The sequence below is a fragment of the Anarrhichthys ocellatus genome, unplaced genomic scaffold (assembly GCF_004355925.1).
Source record: "Anarrhichthys ocellatus isolate YVR2014 unplaced genomic scaffold, GSC_Weel_1.0 scaffold2, whole genome shotgun sequence".
Classification (NCBI taxonomy): Eukaryota; Metazoa; Chordata; class Actinopteri; order Perciformes; family Anarhichadidae; genus Anarrhichthys; species Anarrhichthys ocellatus.
In genome coordinates, this window is record NW_022280032.1 from 6,536,416 (window position 1) to 6,557,144 (window position 20,729).

The 20,729-nt window shown below is 42.0% G+C and overlaps 1 protein-coding gene across 4 annotated transcripts in view; it reads right to left on the reverse strand.

Moving 5' to 3' along the window:
• Positions 1-801: 801 nt before the first annotated feature.
• Positions 802-20,729, reverse strand: part of cntn1a (contactin 1a) — a 59,222-nt gene continuing 39,294 nt past the window's right edge. For all 4 annotated transcript variants that reach the window (XM_031856768.1, XM_031856777.1, XM_031856748.1 and 1 more), the window contains 20 exons: positions 20,230-20,408; positions 19,762-19,857; positions 18,472-18,678; positions 16,255-16,354; positions 15,556-15,737; positions 15,130-15,254; positions 14,512-14,629; positions 14,062-14,209; positions 13,027-13,154; positions 12,147-12,319; positions 11,329-11,452; positions 8,646-8,807; positions 8,177-8,326; positions 7,521-7,591; positions 6,266-6,500; positions 5,117-5,220; positions 4,698-4,881; positions 4,477-4,589; positions 4,208-4,364; positions 802-3,181 (listed from right to left, as the gene is read on the reverse strand). In XM_031856768.1, coding sequence (XP_031712628.1) covers positions 3,105-3,181; positions 4,208-4,364; positions 4,477-4,589; positions 4,698-4,881; positions 5,117-5,220; positions 6,266-6,500; positions 7,521-7,591; positions 8,177-8,326; positions 8,646-8,807; positions 11,329-11,452; positions 12,147-12,319; positions 13,027-13,154; positions 14,062-14,209; positions 14,512-14,629; positions 15,130-15,254; positions 15,556-15,737; positions 16,255-16,354; positions 18,472-18,678; positions 19,762-19,857; positions 20,230-20,408 — 2,833 coding nt within the window. In that variant the 3' untranslated portion in view covers positions 802-3,104. The remainder of the gene's footprint in view (positions 3,182-4,207; positions 4,365-4,476; positions 4,590-4,697; positions 4,882-5,116; positions 5,221-6,265; positions 6,501-7,520; positions 7,592-8,176; positions 8,327-8,645; positions 8,808-11,328; positions 11,453-12,146; positions 12,320-13,026; positions 13,155-14,061; positions 14,210-14,511; positions 14,630-15,129; positions 15,255-15,555; positions 15,738-16,254; positions 16,355-18,471; positions 18,679-19,761; positions 19,858-20,229; positions 20,409-20,729) is intronic.

Sequence of the window (20,729 nt, forward strand, 5' to 3'; positions counted from 1 at the left end):
ATATTTGAGACATCTTTATCCTGAACAGTGACGACAACCTTTTGATTATGGTGGAGTGTTTCCTTATGAACTGTTGTGGATCTCACAGGTGTTTTACTCTTTCATTCCAATTTCTCATCACCTTGTCAATCAACTTGTTCCCAATGACTTCCTATCATTGTTTTCTATCTTTCTCTTGCTTTCTGTACCTTTGATTTGTGCTTTTTAAAAATACAAATGTATTAAAGGCCCAAAAGTGCTCAACTGCAGCTCTGTATATTTTCGCTTTACACAGTATGGAAATTTCCTGTAACTCCTAAAATAAAAGTAATGTTTTTTTTCTTCATATGACATTTATTACACAACTATTGTTTTGAGAAGAGATACGTTACAATTGTTACTATATGGTTGTTTCTTATAGTAGTTAGGTATTCCTTGTATGTAAACAATGTTGGTACCACAACCAGCTCCAACATTAAAGTACCGGGTACAGATTTCTATTAATGCATTCTTTATAAAGAGATGACAAGTTGTATCATATCAATTAAGACTTTAAATAGAGAGAGGAGCCATTTAAGTTTAACCAGTACTTCTAATTATGATACTGAATCACATTTTCCTGATAATTATACACTTTAACTTTAATCTTGTCAATGTAATGGAATATTTCTACATTGTTGTTTTGCTACTTCTTCCACCATGGACTGTAAACCTCAGACAGACACTGTCAGTGTTTAGCTGCTCTCACACTCACAGTAAACTCAGTGTTGAGCACTCATGTCAGAAAAGTTACAGCAAAAAAAAAAATAAACACCAGAGCACTTTAATAGTTAACTACACTTTTATTGTATCTTGTCCAGCCAATGAGAGGTTCCAGTTTCATCCCTCACAAGTCCAGCGAAGCACTGAGCGTCCAGCAAACAACCAAACATGTCGCCACTGCCACCAGTGACGCTATCAGATCCTCACCATGCTCTGGACTGCAGCACCATTTCTGACCTTGAATGAGTGAGATTCCTTTTGTCAGTTTAATGCTCTCTCTAGAATCCTCTCCCCAAGACTTCATATGAAATGACTGGCTTAACGTAACTTAGCAGCTAATGCACACACTAGGCTACACTGTCTCTGACGTAAAGGGATGTCACTCAGGAATGGAATGAATTTCATATGAAGCTGAGAGGTTGACAAGTTGCGATGATGTTGATTTGTTGCAAAAGTAACGTACCGCTTCGTCTCCAGTGTCATGCATGATAGAATGTAGAGCCGCTGCTTCTTCCAAAACGTCAAAAGTTCAAGGCATTCATGCATTTGGCAACTCTTTTCTATGATTTTTGTCGCATGAAGGAAAACTGGGAAAAGCACTTTGTGGTGGATGATGATATAGTCACAATGTCGAAGCATGGCCAGCATCAGTCACACAAGAAATGACTTGGAGGAATTCAAAAACGCAGCGTTTCTTCTCTTCCATTCGAGGGAAATAAACTTTTGAAACTGTCCAACTAGAGGTGGATCATGACATACAGATATGATAATCATAAACAAAAAAACGACAACAGTTGATAATGTTTATATATCTCTGATCACATGTTAATAAAAAGACAAAGAAAATGCAGTGGAAAAAACGTTTCGATGGGCTCTTGCCCCTGACACGGATGGCTTTACTTCTCATCTGTTTATGCCAGATAATTCAAAATGAAATTAGCTTACTGTTATAGGAGCTAGGCAAGTAGTCTCATTAGAAAATATAAAGTAGCCATAGATGAATCATTCATTGCACGCTTATTGAAGGGCACGAGCGTCGCTATACCGTTCACCGTAACCGTTCATAGTGACTCTCACACAAAGCCATTAAGGAGTGAGATGAGGTGAAAATGTTTACACAAAATAAAATGCCAACATTCTTTACAAAGCACCAGCTGGTACCACGGAGGTCCTAATGATACAGTCAAAACAAAAGTTGTTTTTTTTTAGTTTAGGTTTAGTTCAGCAATGACTCAGATGTTGTGGCAAAGCATTGATCACTGCACACGTATATACATGTGTATAATATTACCAGAGGTGACAAGCACTAACAAATAACCTCTGTCACACGATGTTTGCTGCAGGTCGAAACATTTGAAACTGCACGTCTGATATGTTGTTCAGTTTTACTTCCTGCTTTTATGGTTTGCTTTACATTCAACTTTGCAAATATGGAGCCATGTGCCTAAACTCCTAAACACTTATGATCCATTTCAGACTTCCCTTCCATGTAACAATGTTGACATGCACACACTATGAAAGTGGTATTCTATCAGTAGAGCTCGTGTTATGATTTGTAAATAAGCATAGATTGCAGGTCAACCCAATCTATTTCTCTTCAAATAACATCCATAGTTTATTAGATAGCAAAAACAATACCATTTATTATTGTATATATTATTTCAGCATGACATAAATTGCTCTTTCCTCTCTGATGTTTGTTGTTAAAAAGCAAGTATGAAAGGATAAGATTTGCTTTGACTGTATCTCTGTAACAAAGGGTGTGCTTCATTTTAAAAAGAAAATAGAAGACGATGCCACTGAACTGCAAGTAAAGAAAGACATAAAGATATTTTTATAAACTCGTACACTTATCCTTCACAGCGACCTGTTTACATTTTTACTATGGAATGCACTGTAGGATAGCTTCTCCTTAAATATCACAGATCAAATGAAGCCCACATTTCTGAACAAACAGCAACTTCATATATGTAAGAAAGGTCGGCTTCATGATGTAGGTAGACTTAACGGACAAGCTAGTGTAATGTTCACACTTTCAGTAATGATTCATTTTAAAACAAGTTATTGTGAAAGATAAGTTCAGTTATTTATATAAGGCATATTTAAAAAGTTGACAGAACTCCTTTGACACTCCTCCAAAGAGGCCTTTTGTGGATAAATAAGGGATGTCTTTGTCCATTTCCAATTTTTCCATTTCTGTGTCTATTTTCACAAACATATTCCAGAGGGGAAGAGCTGGAATATGACGTCCCGGGTTACAGGGGTGGAACCAAAAGATTGTGGAAAGAGTCCCAAAGTCGTCGTAGGCGTCAACCTATAAAGAGTCTCCTTCACGGGAAGTGAAGACAAAGATGGCGCTACATTCAGAGGTTCAGGCAGAGGGGAGCCAACAGGAGCAGGGAGAGTACGCTGAGAGACGGGGCGGACATGACACCTCCACCTGGGAGACACAGAGACAGAGGTATGTCAGTTTTTGCTTAAAGAACACCTGAACTGACGGACAAATTTGCTGTTGCTTTGAGGAAAAACACATTTTGTCTCTCGAGTGTCCAGCTCTCATCCATCAAACTAAAGACCATGTTTGGTGTGTGAAGTGTGATATTATACCCCATCTGTGTGGAGATCACCCTAAATGCCCCTCCATTTGTCAATGCCCTGCATTTGAAATTCCCCACGGCTTAAATTCCCGGGTCTGTGAAATCAAGCTGTCAGATGGGTCTGGACTGAGCGATAAGGGATAAGGAAAACCACGGGAGGGGTTTCCTCGACTCATCAAGATCAATTACAGAGGCTTAAGGCCTCCTCCATCCAGTCAGCCTACCTGTCAGTCCATCAGCCAGTGAGGGGATCGAGTCAGGGGGCTATCAAGGCTTTAGTCACGGATCGTAAGGTTTCCCATCTTAGCCCTCCAATATAAGGTATGAAATCTGAAGTGTCAGCTCTGCTTTGGCCCATGGGAACCCCAAAAGCTGTGACAAATGATAACCCACCGCCAACTTTCAACCTGGCATAATCTCACTAGCAAATGGCAGGCCAGGAATGAACCATCACAGTGTGTCACCTCAGCACTATGGATTTAAAATGAGGACAGATGACTGAAGGCTTTCTTTATTTTTCGATCCCCTGATGGAACTAAACCTGGGTGAAAACAGAACACAGTAGTATTTTTCTCTCACTCACTAAATTCGATGAACACTGAAATCATTCAGTGTTCATCGAACAGAAAACACAATTAGTGTAGTAAGAGGATACATCTTTACTAAAAAGAAAAAAATGTAAACACTGAATAAAACTCAGGCACCTAAATTGTACCATAACCCTCCAGAGGTTGCTTTTTGGTTAATTTTGCAGACTTTCTACGCATTCATACCCAAAACAAGTATCATGAATGTTTTTCAAAATACTACATTACACTATTCAGAATTGTTAATGAAGGGGACAAGTAAATGGTGGATTCTCATGTTACCTGTGATGCTGATTTGTGCCACAGCCCCGTCTCCCCCCTCTGATTGCGCCCGGACCTCCGCCACATAGATCTTATTTACGTACAGGGGAAGGTCTATGTTCCGCCTGGTGGTTGTGTACAGATCGCCTTGGGAGTGGCCCTGCTCCCTGTACAGCACCTAGGAATACACACACACATCATCTATAAGATACGTAAGGTGCCCAGCAGCTACTGCTTCAATTGAGAGAGGTTATGAATAAGTGTAACAGTAAATGTAGAACTGTACTCACTTTATAACCTTCTATTGATGCCTCGTTAGCAAGTGGTTTCACCAGTTCCCAGGCAATATTTACATACTGGCCCTTCAACTTTTTACCAATTATTTTGGGAGCTCGACTTGGAGCTGTTAAAAGAAAGAAAAGGGGTAATGAATAACAAGTATATTAAAATGACTCGTGTTGCCGTTACCCATGCATATCCCTGGATTAAACCGCTTTAAAGCACAACATACGGGGTCTCTTGGTGTGGATCTGGAGGTGATCGCTGGCCGGCCCGTATCCTGCAGAGTTGTAGCCCCGGACCTCAAGAAGGTAGTGGGTGTCTGGCTTCATACCTTCCAGCCTGGTGTGGTTCTCACTGCCGGGTACCACCACCCTCTGGGCCTCACCTTCACTGTCATTCCTCCAGTACTTCACCTGGGACACAGATGGACAGAGGTGAGATGCCTAGGATCCAACACCAGCTTGGTGTGCACACCTTGCTTTTACAGCACTTTCAAGAACTGATTTAAAGCAGGAGGAAGGGGAAAATGTCATAAAAAGCAAAGTAAATAAGATGAAAAATAAATGAGAATTTGAGAGAAAAAAATGACAATTATCTTTAGAAGAATTGCCTATTATACACTTCATATATAAAACATTTCCCACTGACCTGGTATCCATCTATATTGCTCTGGGAGAGAGGCAGCCACCACACGACGGCGTCCGTGGCAGAGAGAGCTTTGCCGTCAACCCTTACAGGAGCTTCAGATGGAGCTGATGAAGACACAGAGTACAGTTCGGTAAACAGGTTGCAGTAAGAAAACCCATTTTCCTAGAGTCCATCAGAGCTAATCTTCATATTGACCACGCAAAAATCCAACGTACCATATTTTATATGTATGAGCATATTTTGCGCTAATGGAGCCATGACCATAAACTATCTAGTGTTCATTTTGCTGTGTCTATTGGCCTTAATGATCCCATTTTTCTCTCAGCGCTGCTCAGGCATCATTTTAGTAATGTGAATTAATCACTATACGGTACAAGGGAGGTGACACAAATCTCTCTTGGCCCACATTCCTTCACTGGGCACTCTGACACTTTTCCGAGACTTATTGGGCGGTTTTACACTTTGAGTATAGGCTGCCCCTGCCAAGAATCTGTCCTTGAATGTTAAATTGTCACGCTGGCCCTCTAACCAGCAGCCCATCACGTCACAGTCATTGTGTTGCACAAAGCAACAAATGCACAAAAACAATACCGCGCAACCAGCGTGCAGACGAATAGGAATGGTCACAACCCTGGAGGCAAAGTGCTTCTGCAGGCTGAGCTATAAAGTCAGAGACACTCAAACAAACGGCAACGGGGGCATCTCTGTAACCCATCACGTCTGGGTCCCCTGTGGTTATCTGAACTGTCTGTCAGTGGAAGTTAATAACTAGGCTAAATGCTTTGCATCCTTGGGCGAATTATCAGCTTTCTGGTTCATGCTACATAGATCATGGTAATCCCCCCGCGAGGGAAGACGGAGAGAGGGGAAGATAGGTTCACTTTCAAGGGGTATTAAAATTCCTCACAGCTATACATGAGAACTCCTATTAAATGAGTCCTACTCCATTGAAAACCCTGCTTGTGATAAGTAGCTGACACTGACAGATTGAAATAGCAGAGTGTTGGCATATTGAAGAACTCCTCATTCTCTGTGTTACCGAGAAAACAGAAGCAGGTTGATCTGTGACATCGTTTTGAGATCAGTTTGCCACATTTTCCCTTTTTTTATGCTTCAGCGTTGAGAGCTGCAGATCTCTTCAGTGCTTACCGTCTTGTGCAGAATAAATGGAGGCTGTTAGGCTGAAGGGTCCCTCTCCTTTGCTGTTGAACGCTTTGACTTTGACTTGATACTCTGTCATTTGAGGGATGGAGGAGTCTTTGTAGACGTAGCGCTTGGCCTCGGGGTCAGATACTGTCACCCTCATCCACTGGGATCCATCTTGTGGTTTGAAGGCCACAATGTAGCCAAAATCAGGCCCGTAGTAGTACTGTGGCTGGACAGGCTGATGACAGAAACATCAACATTACTTTAATGTGGCAAATGTTTTATCTAAAACACCTCTCAAGCCTGCGTATCCCTAAGGTTAATTAAACGTAATCCGTCAATCAATATCACTTATGCTTGTGCTGTATACTAGGATTAACAGCAAGACTCAAAAAAGGACAATTCCACTTATAGTGTTGGGTAAAATGACTGCATTCTGTGAGTGATACGCAAGAGTTTAGAGTTGTGACACTTTGCTGGCTCGTCCCTCTTGATCTGTCCTCACGTCTCATTTCCTTTGTTGGCACACTCTTGGCTGGCTTTATTCTCATCATCATATTTCCAGTAAGACATGCCTGCACTTAGGCACCGCGAACCTATCTCTACACGCAACGTCTCATCCTCCAGCTGCTGGAGAACTGAGAAGCCAATGCTTCAGTCAAGCTAAAGGCAATTTACCTATGAGAGCTAATTCATCAACGGCTGCAGCGGGGAAAATAGAAGATAATGATTCAGTTCAGGCATTGATTTTTGTTAATAGTGATTGTTTTTGTTTGGTGTGAAGTATGAGACTATTCAATGCTTCAGGTCCTCTGCTCATCTGTTGATGTACTACGTTCTTGTGTTCCAAAGTGACTGGAAACTTATCAATGGCTCACTTTAAATTCATGGACCACTTTTATTTTGTATCGTCAAAATTTTGGCCCATATTACCAAAACATTGATCAAAGTTGAAATAAATGCAACTGGAGTGATGAGCGTGTGACGATCCATTCTCTTTCTTTTTTTATGTCTGCCTGTGAGTCAGCACCTCACTGGAATAGATGTGCGTTTTCCCCTCATTGTTGAAATGTCTGTTTATTTTTCATTGTTCTGGCATGTTATTTCTTTCCTCTGTGAAGCAACAGTGCTCTAAAGGTTATTATTGTCACTAGAAATTGAATACATTCTGATTTAGAATTAGCTCGTGGTGAGATAAGGGCGGCATGTCTCCTTTCTGTGAGCTTTAACATGAGCCCTGTGGAAGGTCCAGACCTACCGTCCACGTGACGGTCAGTTCTCTGCTTGTTCCTCCACCGCCACCGACGTCCGAGGGCGCCACCACAGGAACTACAATGAGACAGCAGAACTCTGAGCCCACATGCTAAGAATCCACACAAACATCGCCAAACCCACACAGGCTGTAACCTATCCCTGGCAGCAGTACTGAAACATCCTTCCTCTGCAAATATAATATCGATGTCTTGACCTGTGCCAAATGCAACACCATTATGTCAATGCGGGAGCCTTGCCACTAAAGGAGGCAAAGGTCTTCTTGTTTTGCCTCGAGTCTAGTAGCTCACTCTCAAATGAAGGTTCTTTTTTTAAGAGAGGTCACCGTAGGCCTGTGATTTCCATTTTATAATTGAATTTCAGTATACAGTTTCAGCAAAGTGCTCATTTGTAGAGGTTTGTGTGGTGAGTTTGGCAGCATGCTTCTACTGTAGGAAGTTCAGATTGATGGGATTTCTGCTGACTCATTTCTACAGCGATACTTAACATAAGTAAACAGCGCCATAATTGAATGATGTAGAATAAATATCAGGATGGAAAGCTAGACTGTAGGACCACATTTCCATGGCATCTTAGGTTACTCTGAGTCTTCCTAAGTTATATGTACCAAATGTTAGATCCAAAGTCAGGACATGATCTTACATGCTTCCAGGGTTTTGTCTTTCGGTGACGGGCTGCTTGGCTCTCCTGTCCCCAGAGTGCTGGAAGCTATCACTCTGAACTCATATTCTATCCAGGGGAACAAATCCACCACTGTGGCCATCTCTGTATTCCCCTCTACATCTGCGGGAGCTGGAGCGAAAAACACAGATTTCATTTTACAAAGCCAAAAGTGCAGGGTTATACAGCGCTGTAGTGTAGGTTGTGCTTTCCCTCTATTTCACAAAAATATCTTTAAAACAATAATGAAGTTCCATTTTCAGAATACATTCCTATATTTCAAATCCTCGACGCATGACAAAATTCTATTTTAGCCATCTTTAAGAGGCATTAACCACTATGTAGGCCTACAATATTACTGTGGCATGACCCAAATTATTATAACACTGGAGCCAGCTCAGCATTACGCTAGCAGTGTTTATTTGACCAACTAGTGTGCTGAAGTTCTCACATGTAGTGGCATTCTTCCAGACATCCTTTGAGAAGGAGTCCCTGTACTGGATGGTATATTTGGAGATGGGGTTGTGGTTGTCTGCTCCACGGCTCCACTGCAACGTTACACTCTTGTCAGTTTTGTTCACCACTCGCACCCCACCTGGAGCACCGGGGGGACCTGGGGTAAAGACGAGAATAGGAGACAAGTTAAAAGTGTTGTTCGATGGATGATGAATAAAAGTGGGGCTGCACAGTAGTGTTGAGAACAGTGACACTGTCCCCTCGGCCTTCTCAAGTTAAAATCCCCACAAGTAGCCACTTTGACTTGTCCCTCAAATTGTGGACAGACAGAAAGTGTGTGTAGCGTTTCTGAGGAAATTCTTAGCAAAAGTCATGAGCCGCGAAACAACGTAATACTTCAACACCAATCTCCTCCGTCTGATGCATATGAAACACAGCACATCAAAGCTCTTACATTTTCTCTTTTTAGTCTCTTCTTTAAAAGACGCCAGCAAAGACAGATGTGGATTACAGCATTAGAACCCATTAACATACATGAACTAAGGCTGAAGCAAAAGCTCCTGAATCCAGCGTTTCTCTTGGTCCTCCTGCTCCCCTCGATTCTTCCTCTGGAACATAAAAATGGCCTAATTGAAAACCCAGACTGTGTTAAAGTTAGCCTCCCAACCCACAGCCTCAGAAATCAGCCAGGATTTACTTTTTCCAAGTCATGAATATGAGCCGAGACAAGTGAGGCGATTAGACATAGCTGGACAGGCCCCTAAGCTTCCCCTCTCCTCTACAAGTCAGGAGAGAAAGTAAAGTAGTGAAAATATTTAGGCTTTGTACAATTCAGTGTCAGGGATGAAATATTGTACAGATTTCCCGTGTCTGCACAACACTGTGTCATATGGATGCTGGGCACAATGTGTTTAAACTGATTAGCTTCAGCGCTTTAAACTAACTGACATCCTTCACTGCCAAGAACCAAATTGAATACAGCTTACGAATAGTTTTCCCAATTCACAGACAATTACATAAACACAGCCACATTTCAACGCTGTTCCAGGCAAGCCTGGATTACATTACGCTACAATAACACACACGCCCGTCATATGAAAACAGCTCTTCTCCCTATATCTCAAATCCCCACTAATAACAAGCTACAGGTGCAGAGCTGTGTTTTTAGCTCGGACAATCTCCCGAAGCAGAGCTGCTTCCTCGTCTGCCGTGATAAATGGCCGTCCTTCATCTCTACCTCGCTGCAACCCGGACTGCTGGCATTTGGCACTCCATTAGGAGCGGCCCAGGGCCTGTGTTTTGGTTCCACTCTGGGAAACGTTACAGTCAGCCGCTGTGCTTTCTCCTGGCCATCTGTCAACACCTGCTCAGAAAGCAGCAGCGGTGGCAGCACACCCAGCGCACAACAGGGATCACTGGCAACCAGATCACTGCTAGAGCTCTTGGGTTCCTATCTGAAGAGACCCTTTGTCCACCAACACTGGGCCCCGTTTCAAGAGCCGAGGTCAGGCTGTAAGGCAAGCTCCCACTCATCGGGAAGTTAGGGCTGAAAACAAGCTGATGAATCATCCAGGAGGTGAATTACAGTAAGTGACAGGCGGCGCACTGCGGAAGAGCGGCGGTGTTCATTTTGTGCGTGTTGATATCTGTATGTGGCTGGAAGAACAAGTGCTGAAATCAGCAGCTCTCCGTATCAAAATATTGTGGTGAAAGATAGAAATCTATGATGTCCTACACACTTTAGTCATCAAATACTTATTACATGACATTACACAACGAACAACCACAAACATACTCGTTGCTGTACTGTCAACAGCTCTCAGGCTACCCTATAAAAAGCGCTACTTTATTCAGTTCTAATGAAGACAAGTGGAGGCTGACACTCTATTCAAAACACTTCATAATAACACAGAAGCATTGCTTGCCCCATTCAGTTAAACTAAATCTTTCAACTGTTTCTAATTAATCAACCACAGCAACAGCTTATCAAATTAACTACATTTATATACTTTGCCTGGCTGGACACAGAGAGGTTTTTTGATAAATCGCGCTCTCTCTTTTGCTGTCCTTTGCCCCGGAGTCTCGGGGTCGACAGATCGTCTACGGTCTGGTGACTCTGGAAAGATTCATTTCTCTTGAAACCCATGTTGGATACAGTACTTGTGTTATCTCCCTCCGTCTCTTCCCTCTCTTTTGTTACACGTAGGGTTTGACAACAAGGAGTTGGGGAAAAATTTGAATGAGTAGTTTAGAAATATGTGTCTGAGGAACTGTGAAATTCTTTTGTCTTGTGTTCAGTTTAATAAGCTCTATGGAACTAATGCCCCTGAAAACTAAGCTTTAAATCTTAAGTATTTCTCTACAACATTAAATATTCACAACTGTCAACCATTAAGTTTGAAAAAACCTCTTAATACTTATTATTTTAAGCAGTTTAACACCAACAACTTCATTGGGACCGTGTGGGCGTAGCTCAATCAGATTTGAAGACAGTACCCAAACAAACCACAGTGAAGAAGAGCACAAACAAAACACAAAATACAGAAATCTGTCATGTAAAATAACTAAAACTGTCGGACATTTGACAGAGAATAGTGTGTTCATGTTGGATGTCTTAAGAGCCTTCGAGACATTTTTTATACATGACTGCATGTGTGATTGTGCCGCTCATGACTCACCCCTGACGACCAGGTGGGCAGAGGCGGTAACATTGTCGATGGGGGTCTGTGCAGTGCAGGTGTAGCGTCCAGCATGCTTCAGCTGGAGGTTCTTAATCAGTAGCTCGCCGTTTGAGCTTCCATTCTGCAATAAACAACACAGAAAGACTGAGTTATCCAACTTCAACATGAACTGGACGTAGGCTTCAGCTCAAGGGCGTCACCTCTGCTCCTATGAAGAAATCTCAACCTCCACACAGTGTTTGCACTCTAAAAAAACCTTCCTAAAAAAAGTCATGACTGCATAGAAGTCGCAGATTGAGACTCAAACTTGCTTTGCTAATACCACACAAACAGTATTAAGTAGAACTGGACCACATTTTTTACGAGGGGAAAATCCTCCTTGTGTACAAAAATGTGGTATCATCAATCACAATCATAACAGTGTTTGCCTAGTGGGCAGAGGGGCAAATAAGAAATGCTAACCGCTAAGTGATGGTTAGAGCTGCACGAAGAGAGAGAGTAGGTCATGTCAACAATAATGGATATTAGCGGAAATTGCTATTAAATTGATATACAATGTACTATTCCTCTCAGGAAGGAATGTGAAATGGCTTTTAGAGTCCTATTTATTTAAAGCAGGCTGTACTTTTCCATTTCAGGTATTCCAATAAAACTACTAGACATCAACCCGAACTGAAATATGATTTGACTGGATGAACTCCAGACTAGAGCAGAGATTTGCGAGAGGGGGCAAAGTTAGGGCTATCAAGCTAAACTTTGATTATTCATGTTTCATTTCCCTTTAAAATACTTCATGAACCAACATGTTGTCTCACCGGGGTGCGTTCATAATGGAGACTGTCCTTGTGTGGGTCAATGACCCGGCCATCCACGGACCAGATGAAGGTGATGTCCAGGGAGCGGTCATGTGACGCGGCGCACTGCATCCTGGTGTTCTCACCCACTTTAACGTCAGCATTGGACGGTGCCAAGGTGATCTTTGTGGAGTCTGGGGAGAAACACGGGAGGACGAGGGAATCAGTGACGATGAGAAAGAGATCAGTCCAGCCGCTGAAACGTCATTTAGGTTATTACAAATGTGATGATATGGATGAAAATAACAGATAAATGACTTGAATGAAAAAGGGGATCTTGAGCAGTCACATGGTGGACAGCTCAATGGTGAAGTATATGGTGTTAACATGAAATAGCTAGAATTCTTCAATGTGCTCAAATGTCCAGAAGAGGGCAGAAAAGAGCTTTACATCCAGAACCACATGAGAGCAACAGTAACAAACAGTTTGACAGCTGAGATTGCATGTTTAAAGTAAAGAAATCACAAGAAAAAAAACTCATATCAATGTTATTATTCGCTATTCAATCAAACTATCTCAACGGGTTCATAACTCAAGTCCTCTCCTCATTCCTCATTGAACAGTGTGTCTCATCACATCGGCTCTAAAGCAATCCCGTCTCGCCTTCTGTCCTTGGAGGATGACTGAATATCCACCAGTAGCCCACATACTGTCACTCTGCTCAGAGGGATAATAATTCAACAGCAGAAATTTGGAGGTCGGGACTTTAGTAGTGGGAGTGACGGAAATGATTGGCAGCGAAGGCTGACATCGGTCAAAGCAACACAAGCTGTCCTGGATTACAAAAAAAGAGGTATGAAGAGAGTTATCAATTAAGCATTGTTCATTAGCTAGAACTTGCCTGTAACCACCAGAGAGCCCGTACTGTTAGCCTTGCCCCGGTCGTTCTCGGCGAAGCAGGTGTACCGGCCTTCATCTGCTCGCGTCAAGTTGAGGATCTCCAGGCTCCCATCCTCCCAGATGAACGACCTAAAGAGAAATCGGAATTAATTTCTTCCACACTGACAAGAAAGAGCTATGCGATATGAAATATTCAGCGCGATATGAAGGTCAAAAGTCTGGCGTATGTTATTCCATAGATATGTGGATAATGATAAATGATGAAAGTACTCTGAATCTTCGCCTGGCTCCCTAATGGGATATATGTTTTTACAAGAAAGACAAGTACGTCAACTTGAATTGCGCTAAAACCAAGGCGGCAATGTTTGATTAATTTTCATCGGCATATTTCATATTCATGCATGACAAATAGCATCGTGCCAGATGCCCGTCACTACTCCACACCACGACAGCCGCCATAGAGATTGTTACTAAGCATATGCTGCATAGTAATTTGGCCACTGCTCCTCCTCTATGCGAGTCACCACTGTGGTGCATGGGGGTGTGTAGGTTGGGGGGGAAGGGTTGGGTGGCTTAGAGCTCTTAGATTAGGCTTGATTTGTCAGTGAGGAGGACATGACAGGGGTTTACACATGCAGTCTGTCCACGTTGATGAGCTTGAGAATGAGTTTAATGTCAACTACTGACAGACAGCAGAGCAGAGCAGTGCACAGCAATCACTGACAAACAACAACACTAAAGATTTTCTGGCGCAAAGTAAATTTAAGAGCTCTAGAGCTTATTTAGATCCCAAAAAACACTAAACTGTGTGTGTCAAGCCCCTCTCAGGAGACATCACATTCTCAGTTGCTCGTCCTCGTGTTAACCCAAATGTGTCTCCCAGCCAGAGAAAGGTGGATGAATATTTGCATTAAAAACTACAGTAGAAAGGAAAATTCATGATAAACCAGCCTCTCTAAATGAATACATATCCATACAACATTTACAGATCAGAAGACAAAAAGGAAGTGTGCCATCTTGTTAGGAGACTGCTCACCTGGTGGAGTTGTGGAGCAGCTCGGTGTCTTTGCTCCAGGAGAAGGTGGGCTTTGGAGCCGCTTTGGGTCGACATTCGATCACCACCCGGCCGTTTTTAGCTGCCAGGACTCTCTTCACAGGGTTGTGTTCAAACGTGGGCGCACAGGCTGAGGAGGGACAGTTTGGATTATTCATCACAAACATAGCAGAATATGCATTGACTGTAGAAATGCATGGTCCATTTTATATTAATAAAAATGTGTAGTGTGCTGATCTACTATGGTACTTTGGATGACCAAAGTACATTTTTAGACAACATTCTCAAGTTATGTTTTATTCTGCTGTGAAATAGTTGTTTTTCTGTATAAAATCTGACGTTGCACTCCATAAATCCTAATGAGCTCCAATTAGCCAGCTTGAAACTTGACCTTTAAATCTCTAATGTGACTGCAGCCAAAGTGTGACTCACCGTACACACGCAGTTCAGCATTGGCATATATGACTCCATGGTGATTCTCTGCAATGCACTGGTACATTCCTGAATCATCAAACGTCAAGCTGCTGAACCTCATCTCTTTCCTGTAAGACTGTGGAAAATAACAGTGTGAAATTAAAATATCATCGCATCTACATTTAACCACATTCATACAGTTTCAATTATATTAGGAAGCAAATGATTGAAACCATTGTTGACATCCACAGAGATACAGAAGACAATTAGTTTATTTGACTGGGAGAGGATTTCATTAATACATAATGATTTATCTAGCCGCATATATCAAACAACCTCCCCCACTCGGCTGCCTCTAATTGTTACTCTCTTGGGTATTTTTTAGGCCTGATGACAGGTGTTTCTATGGAGGGTTACACAACCCATGCTGGCACACACTCAATACCAACAGGTACTTCCTCCTGACATGATGTGTACCCACAGTGCCAGCTTCCTGTCACTGCTGTGCTACTGTAACAACCCTGGGATGCACACTGTGCACCTCACAGTGATGCTAAGACGGGCTCTGCTAATATTACAGCTAGAGCTAAATTAAGGTTCATGAGACAAGACGTATATTATTAGTTTCAATTTTACCGGTTGTCCGTTTTTCAGCCAGCGGATGCGTGGCTCAGGTTTGCCGCTGGCTATGCAGGACATAGTGTAATCCCTGCCGAGGTCCTTCTCTGTGCTGCTGATGTGCTCCACCCACTCAGGAAAAGCTGCAAATGAGCGAAATCAGAGTTACAGTGTAAATCTAATCTAAGCAAACTAAAAAAGCTGCTGAATAATATGTGATATGATACTTGAGGCATAACAGTAGGTGTTAGAGCTAAAGAAAGAAAAACCTGAGAAATTATACGAGGCATTGGAAAGAACTAAGGGCTGGTAAATTTACCCCACGCAGCAGTGTCCAGAAGATAACAAATACAGCTGATAAAGAATAAGCCTTACATATGATGAACGAGTGTATTCCCTGTTATACACTTTATAAGAAGAAGGCTGACATGAAACACTTCTTACCTTCTACAGACACACGAGCAGCGTGGTAGTCATTCCCTTTAAAGTTCATCACCTCGCACTGATAGATGCCCGCGTCTTCAAACTGCACATTGTACAGGTGCAGATGAGCCCCCGCCATCCGCACCTCGTGATTGGGTGGAAGCTGTCCGTCTAACTTCATCCAGCGGATCTCGGGGACAGGACTGGGAAGGGCAGAGAGAGAGAGAGAGAGAGAGAAAAATAATACACAAGGCAGGCAGGCAGGCTTCAACTTGTAATGCATCGCTGCACTCAAGTCCTCATCTTTCTGAAACATGCTTTATGAATGATTTAGCTCAGAGTCAATCTAAGGCAATCTAAGCTACAGTAAACAACATTTTACTGGGCATTAAGGGTGAACCACTGAGAGATTGATACATCATCCCTATATTTAACATTGTTGTTTTTGATAATCAATATATATGTATTGATATGCTGCATCATTTCAACTAACTTATTTAATGCCACAATAATAACAAAGAGAAACCTTTCCTCATTTCATTACTGAGCGAGCATAAAAAACCTCTGAAACTGTATCTATATTCATTTAAATTCTCCTTTGAGATCCATTTCACAACACTTGGAACTTAGAAGATAAGACTCACTGGCTGATTCCAGATTTTCATGAAACCTTTCAGTGCAAATGTCAAACAGAGGTTAGCAACGATTTCTCACACTTACTTCCCCAGAGCGAAGCATTCCAAGGTGATATTCTGCCCCACCAGAGCAGTGGTATCTGGGAACTTGACTTTGAGGTCAGCAGGGTATTTCCTGGTGAGACCTAAAAGGAATAAGAAGAAGCCAGAATCATGACTCTGGAGATAAAAACATTTCTAGATGCTAAGCATGAAACAAATAGAGGTCCCAAATGATTTTGTGATGATTTTAACCGTTGCTTGATTCAAGGTTTTGCTTAAAAGCCTCTTCTTTCATTATTTCAGTGGGTCAAATGAAACAAAAGATACTTCTTTGTAAATGTTCTTTACTCAGATGTCCCACTGAAGCACACACACAAAAAGCATTACATAACAAGGCTTTTTAGGTTAGCAACACAATGGCTGTTTCTACAGTATTTGGGTTATGACGTTTACATGGAACATGAGAGACCAGTTTATTTGCCTCCCTGTATTCCTGTTCTTTTACAGGAAGTTGTAGCGGCTCATTTCAACTGGGGTTTGTCTCTTGCAGCCTAAGTCAGAGGAGTTTGTAATTTTAGAAGGAAACCCGTAAACCCGTAACCGGGATTGTCAGGATCAAGATTTTGTGTGTGGATCTAGCTGTGCCTCTGATTTCTCAACACCTCAGCCTGTCTGTCACAGATTTACCTCAGCAGGTGGGAATGAAGACACAGTGAAGCTAATATACAGTACCAGAGCACTTACTGGTCTGATGGTTTGAATTTTTGTCATCATATTATCACTTTTATTTCTAGATCATCCTTTTTTGTATTAAGGACAAACTACTAACATAACTACATTTAATGAAACACATGCCCACACTGCACAGACTGATTGGATCCTCGGATAAGGTGTTAACATGCTGAAGTATCCAGGTTTCAATCAGGGTACTTCAGGTAGCATCCAGGTAGGTAAGGGCTTATCCTGCTTTCTGAAACCAGATTATGGTGTTTACATGCTGCATACATGGACAAGGTAGGAGCATATTTAGATGGTTAAGAATGTTTGGTGCATCTGGAGTTGATTTTTTTTCTCTTAACAGAAAATGAATATAAAGCATAAGAGCAATTTCAGAGAATGTTGCTGCATGAGGCCCTTCGTGTCCTCTCTACACATATGCAAGGCATTTAAAAAAGCCCTGACAAAATGCAAAGGTATGTTGTCCCTCCAAAACACAAACTAGTTAGAGTTAAAAACAGGACACAACATACCCAGAAGGCATCTCATAATAATGCACATATGCATGAGAGAGCCCAAACAACTGGCCGGCTCCGCTCTGATCCTGACCTCTTTGGTGGGACAAAACATTTTATTCTGTGTTAGGTAACGATAGTACTTTTCAAAACACACCTGCCACAGGTGAAGCAGGCTACAAGTTACATGATCATGAAAGTCTAAATCAAACTGATGGATTCTGGGAAGGCCACCTAGGTAAATGCTGAAATTGTCATCTAGTTTTGTGTTTGAACCTTTTACATACACACAGAGCATTAATAACTACTCCTGTGTACGCTAGTTTGCGGTCTCCATCTACGGTGCTGTTCATGTTCCAGTTCATTTAAAATTCTTGTCTAAAATGCTGGCTCTGTCTGAGAGCAAGTTTGTGCATGTCAGTTTACCTCTGAGTTAATTTGTTCCCATAAATCTAATTTAAAGAGTCAACAACAGTGGCATGACCTTATCGCATTTAAAACAAGCACTGTTGTGATGAAACACGGTGCTTCAGCAGGGACGCCAGAGAAAGAAAAAATCAATGTGCTACTTTGCTGCAGCCAGGCAGTCACTTCCTATCTTTGAGCTTATTTTTGAAACTCGTCTTTATACTCACACCTCATTTGGCTGGTAGAAGAGCACAGTCTGGATGCTATTTCTTTATCGAACACTTCTTAAACACGTCTGGCTATTATAGAGACACACACATTCAATCTCTCTGTTGTAATGCAAGATTGTATTCAGCTTAAGTGCATTTTATACATCAAAAAACATATGTACTGAAGTGAGTGGCATTGCATGTAATTAGTGTAAAATAATGTGATCAATCTGGTACAGGACAATTAAACCAACCCAGATTTTGACTTTTATGTGTTTTTTTTTTAAGATCACTGGCTGTAAAACTGAAGAAACCTGGAATCGCAAACAGCTTCAAAGTAATCATAATTTAAAGAAAGGTCAGAAATAAGCAACTGGAACGAAAATGGGAAGCAGAAAGTGAGGTACTAACGTTCAGCCAGAGGTACGAGGGGGATGTAGTTGGAGAAAACGCTCTTGGAAATGGATGTGCTGGACGCAATGCAGGAGTAATTGCCGCTGTCGGAGGAGTCCACCGTGGAGATATAGAGGTTACCCGTTATCTGGGAGACAAAATGCCTTTTGTCCGGTGGGATGAAGATGGGGAATTCATTGAGGATCCATCGGAATGACAGCTCATCTGCACAGATAGAGAAACGACAAAACGGCACCCGTCAATCAAGGCCCTGGACACACAGCCAAAGCTTTGGAAAGAAGAGGGGGATTGGATGTGGAACTGGCTCACTTTGAATAATGTGAAAACACGCAAATAAAAATAGCACAATTCTTTGGTGCTGAGGGGGATTTATTATTCAAGCTTCTATTGACCTTTCAGATGAAATCTTATAATTCTTTTAGCTGAGAGGCATAATAGAGGAATACTGTGAGCACATTGGCTTTTTGAGGTAATTCTGATGCTGTGGAGAGAGAGTTAACAATGCTTTCAGACTGCTGTGTTTGACAGATTTGCATAAGCATGAATATGGAAAATATGTGTACAGCTTTTTGGGTTGATGGCTATGGCTAAATTAACGGCAATGCTATTAAAACGCTTTATATAATGAGGCCACATGCAGACAAGCAGAAGGAGGGAAAATAAACAACAACCCTTGTAATGACATTTTAGCTTGAGCTAGATATGAGACTGATGAAAACATGTTGAATTCTTTCCATTTTACTTCCACAAGGGAGTAGAACTGAAACCAGCAAGGGGATGACTGCAAACTGAGAAGAAAAAAAAAGCTTAAAACTCATATTAAGACAGTGACAAAGTCAGTGATGTCGTTGTTTTTATACCTTAGAGGACATTAAGAAGGGCAATTCAATCCCAAGCCAACAGGGGACAAAATATATACTTTGGTTCATGTCATATAATCGGTTCATCAGTGTCATGAAATCCCCCGTGCATTAAAAAAAAGCTCACAGTAATGTCTAATGACACTCACACTTTCATTTAAATATATGGGAAATGTGCACTCTTCAGTCCCCCTGACTTGCATGGCTATGGACAACAGCAGCAAGCAGTAAACCCACTCAATCAAGCACAGAACATGACACACAGAGAGGACCAGAACTCACAACAGGGAACAGTGCAAACTACTGCGCCAACGTCCATCCACCCACTTCAATCAATCAGATGTTACCGGCTACGTGACGATGGAGGTTACACACGGCCCTGTAGGAACACTTCAGCTGAAGCACACTCAGCTGTCACATGCTGTACCTGGATAATGTGGCGGGGGAGCGCAGAGCAGCACTGCCCCCTGTCCCTCTTTGACGTACACCGACTCCCTCTCCTCCGACGAGAAAAGGTCGAGGTCTGAGAGAGGCAGAGACAAGAATCAATTGTAAGAGAGTTTCTGACTCAAGAGCTACTCAGAATCTGCTGCCATACATTCACATTTCAGCATCTCTTGTAGCTAATTTATACAAAAACCAACACTAAAGGATGCATAAAGTTCAACGACTGATTTTGAATTGAGCTGTAGTATACACATAAAAAAAGTACATTAGTCATGCTGGCATCATAAAGTTAGACCATTCACTAATTGCACTTTCCACACCACTTATGATTTGTCCCAGCTGCCCTTGCAATTTCAGTACAGCTCCAGGGCAGTTCTCTCTTAGGTCTGTATGGTACTGTACTGTACATCATCGCAGCCCAAACGGGATTCACATCTGGGTTACTTACATCCGAACTGGACTGAGGCCTCTCGGCTGATGACTGTGCCGTAGATGTTGGTAGCCAAACAGAGGTACTGTCCTACATGTTGGGTTTTATTGGGGTTGCTAATGACCAAGTTGCCTCCAACTAAACTGTAGTGGTTGCCTTGTGTATTCAAGTCAATTTCTATGTTTTCCAGCTTCCACCTGCAAGAAAAACAAATTAGGGTCAATAGAGTAGTGCATTGTGAAAGCAGTGAGCTGTAAAGTATGATATGGGAGTATATAACTACATTTGGCCCCTCAAAGCAGGTCAAAAGCTGAACAGTCTGCATTACAGTTGCTCTTTCTTGCAATCAACGTCTGCACATACTGTAAGAATTAACCAGGCTGTTCTATATCAATGACAAATTGCATGTTTTGAAAGGCATAACAGACTGTACTGTAAATGAACCCTCTTAAACACTTTATACCAGCTGTGGTCAAAGCTAATTCCTTCCCCCTCTGACATCTAATTCTGGGCTCTCT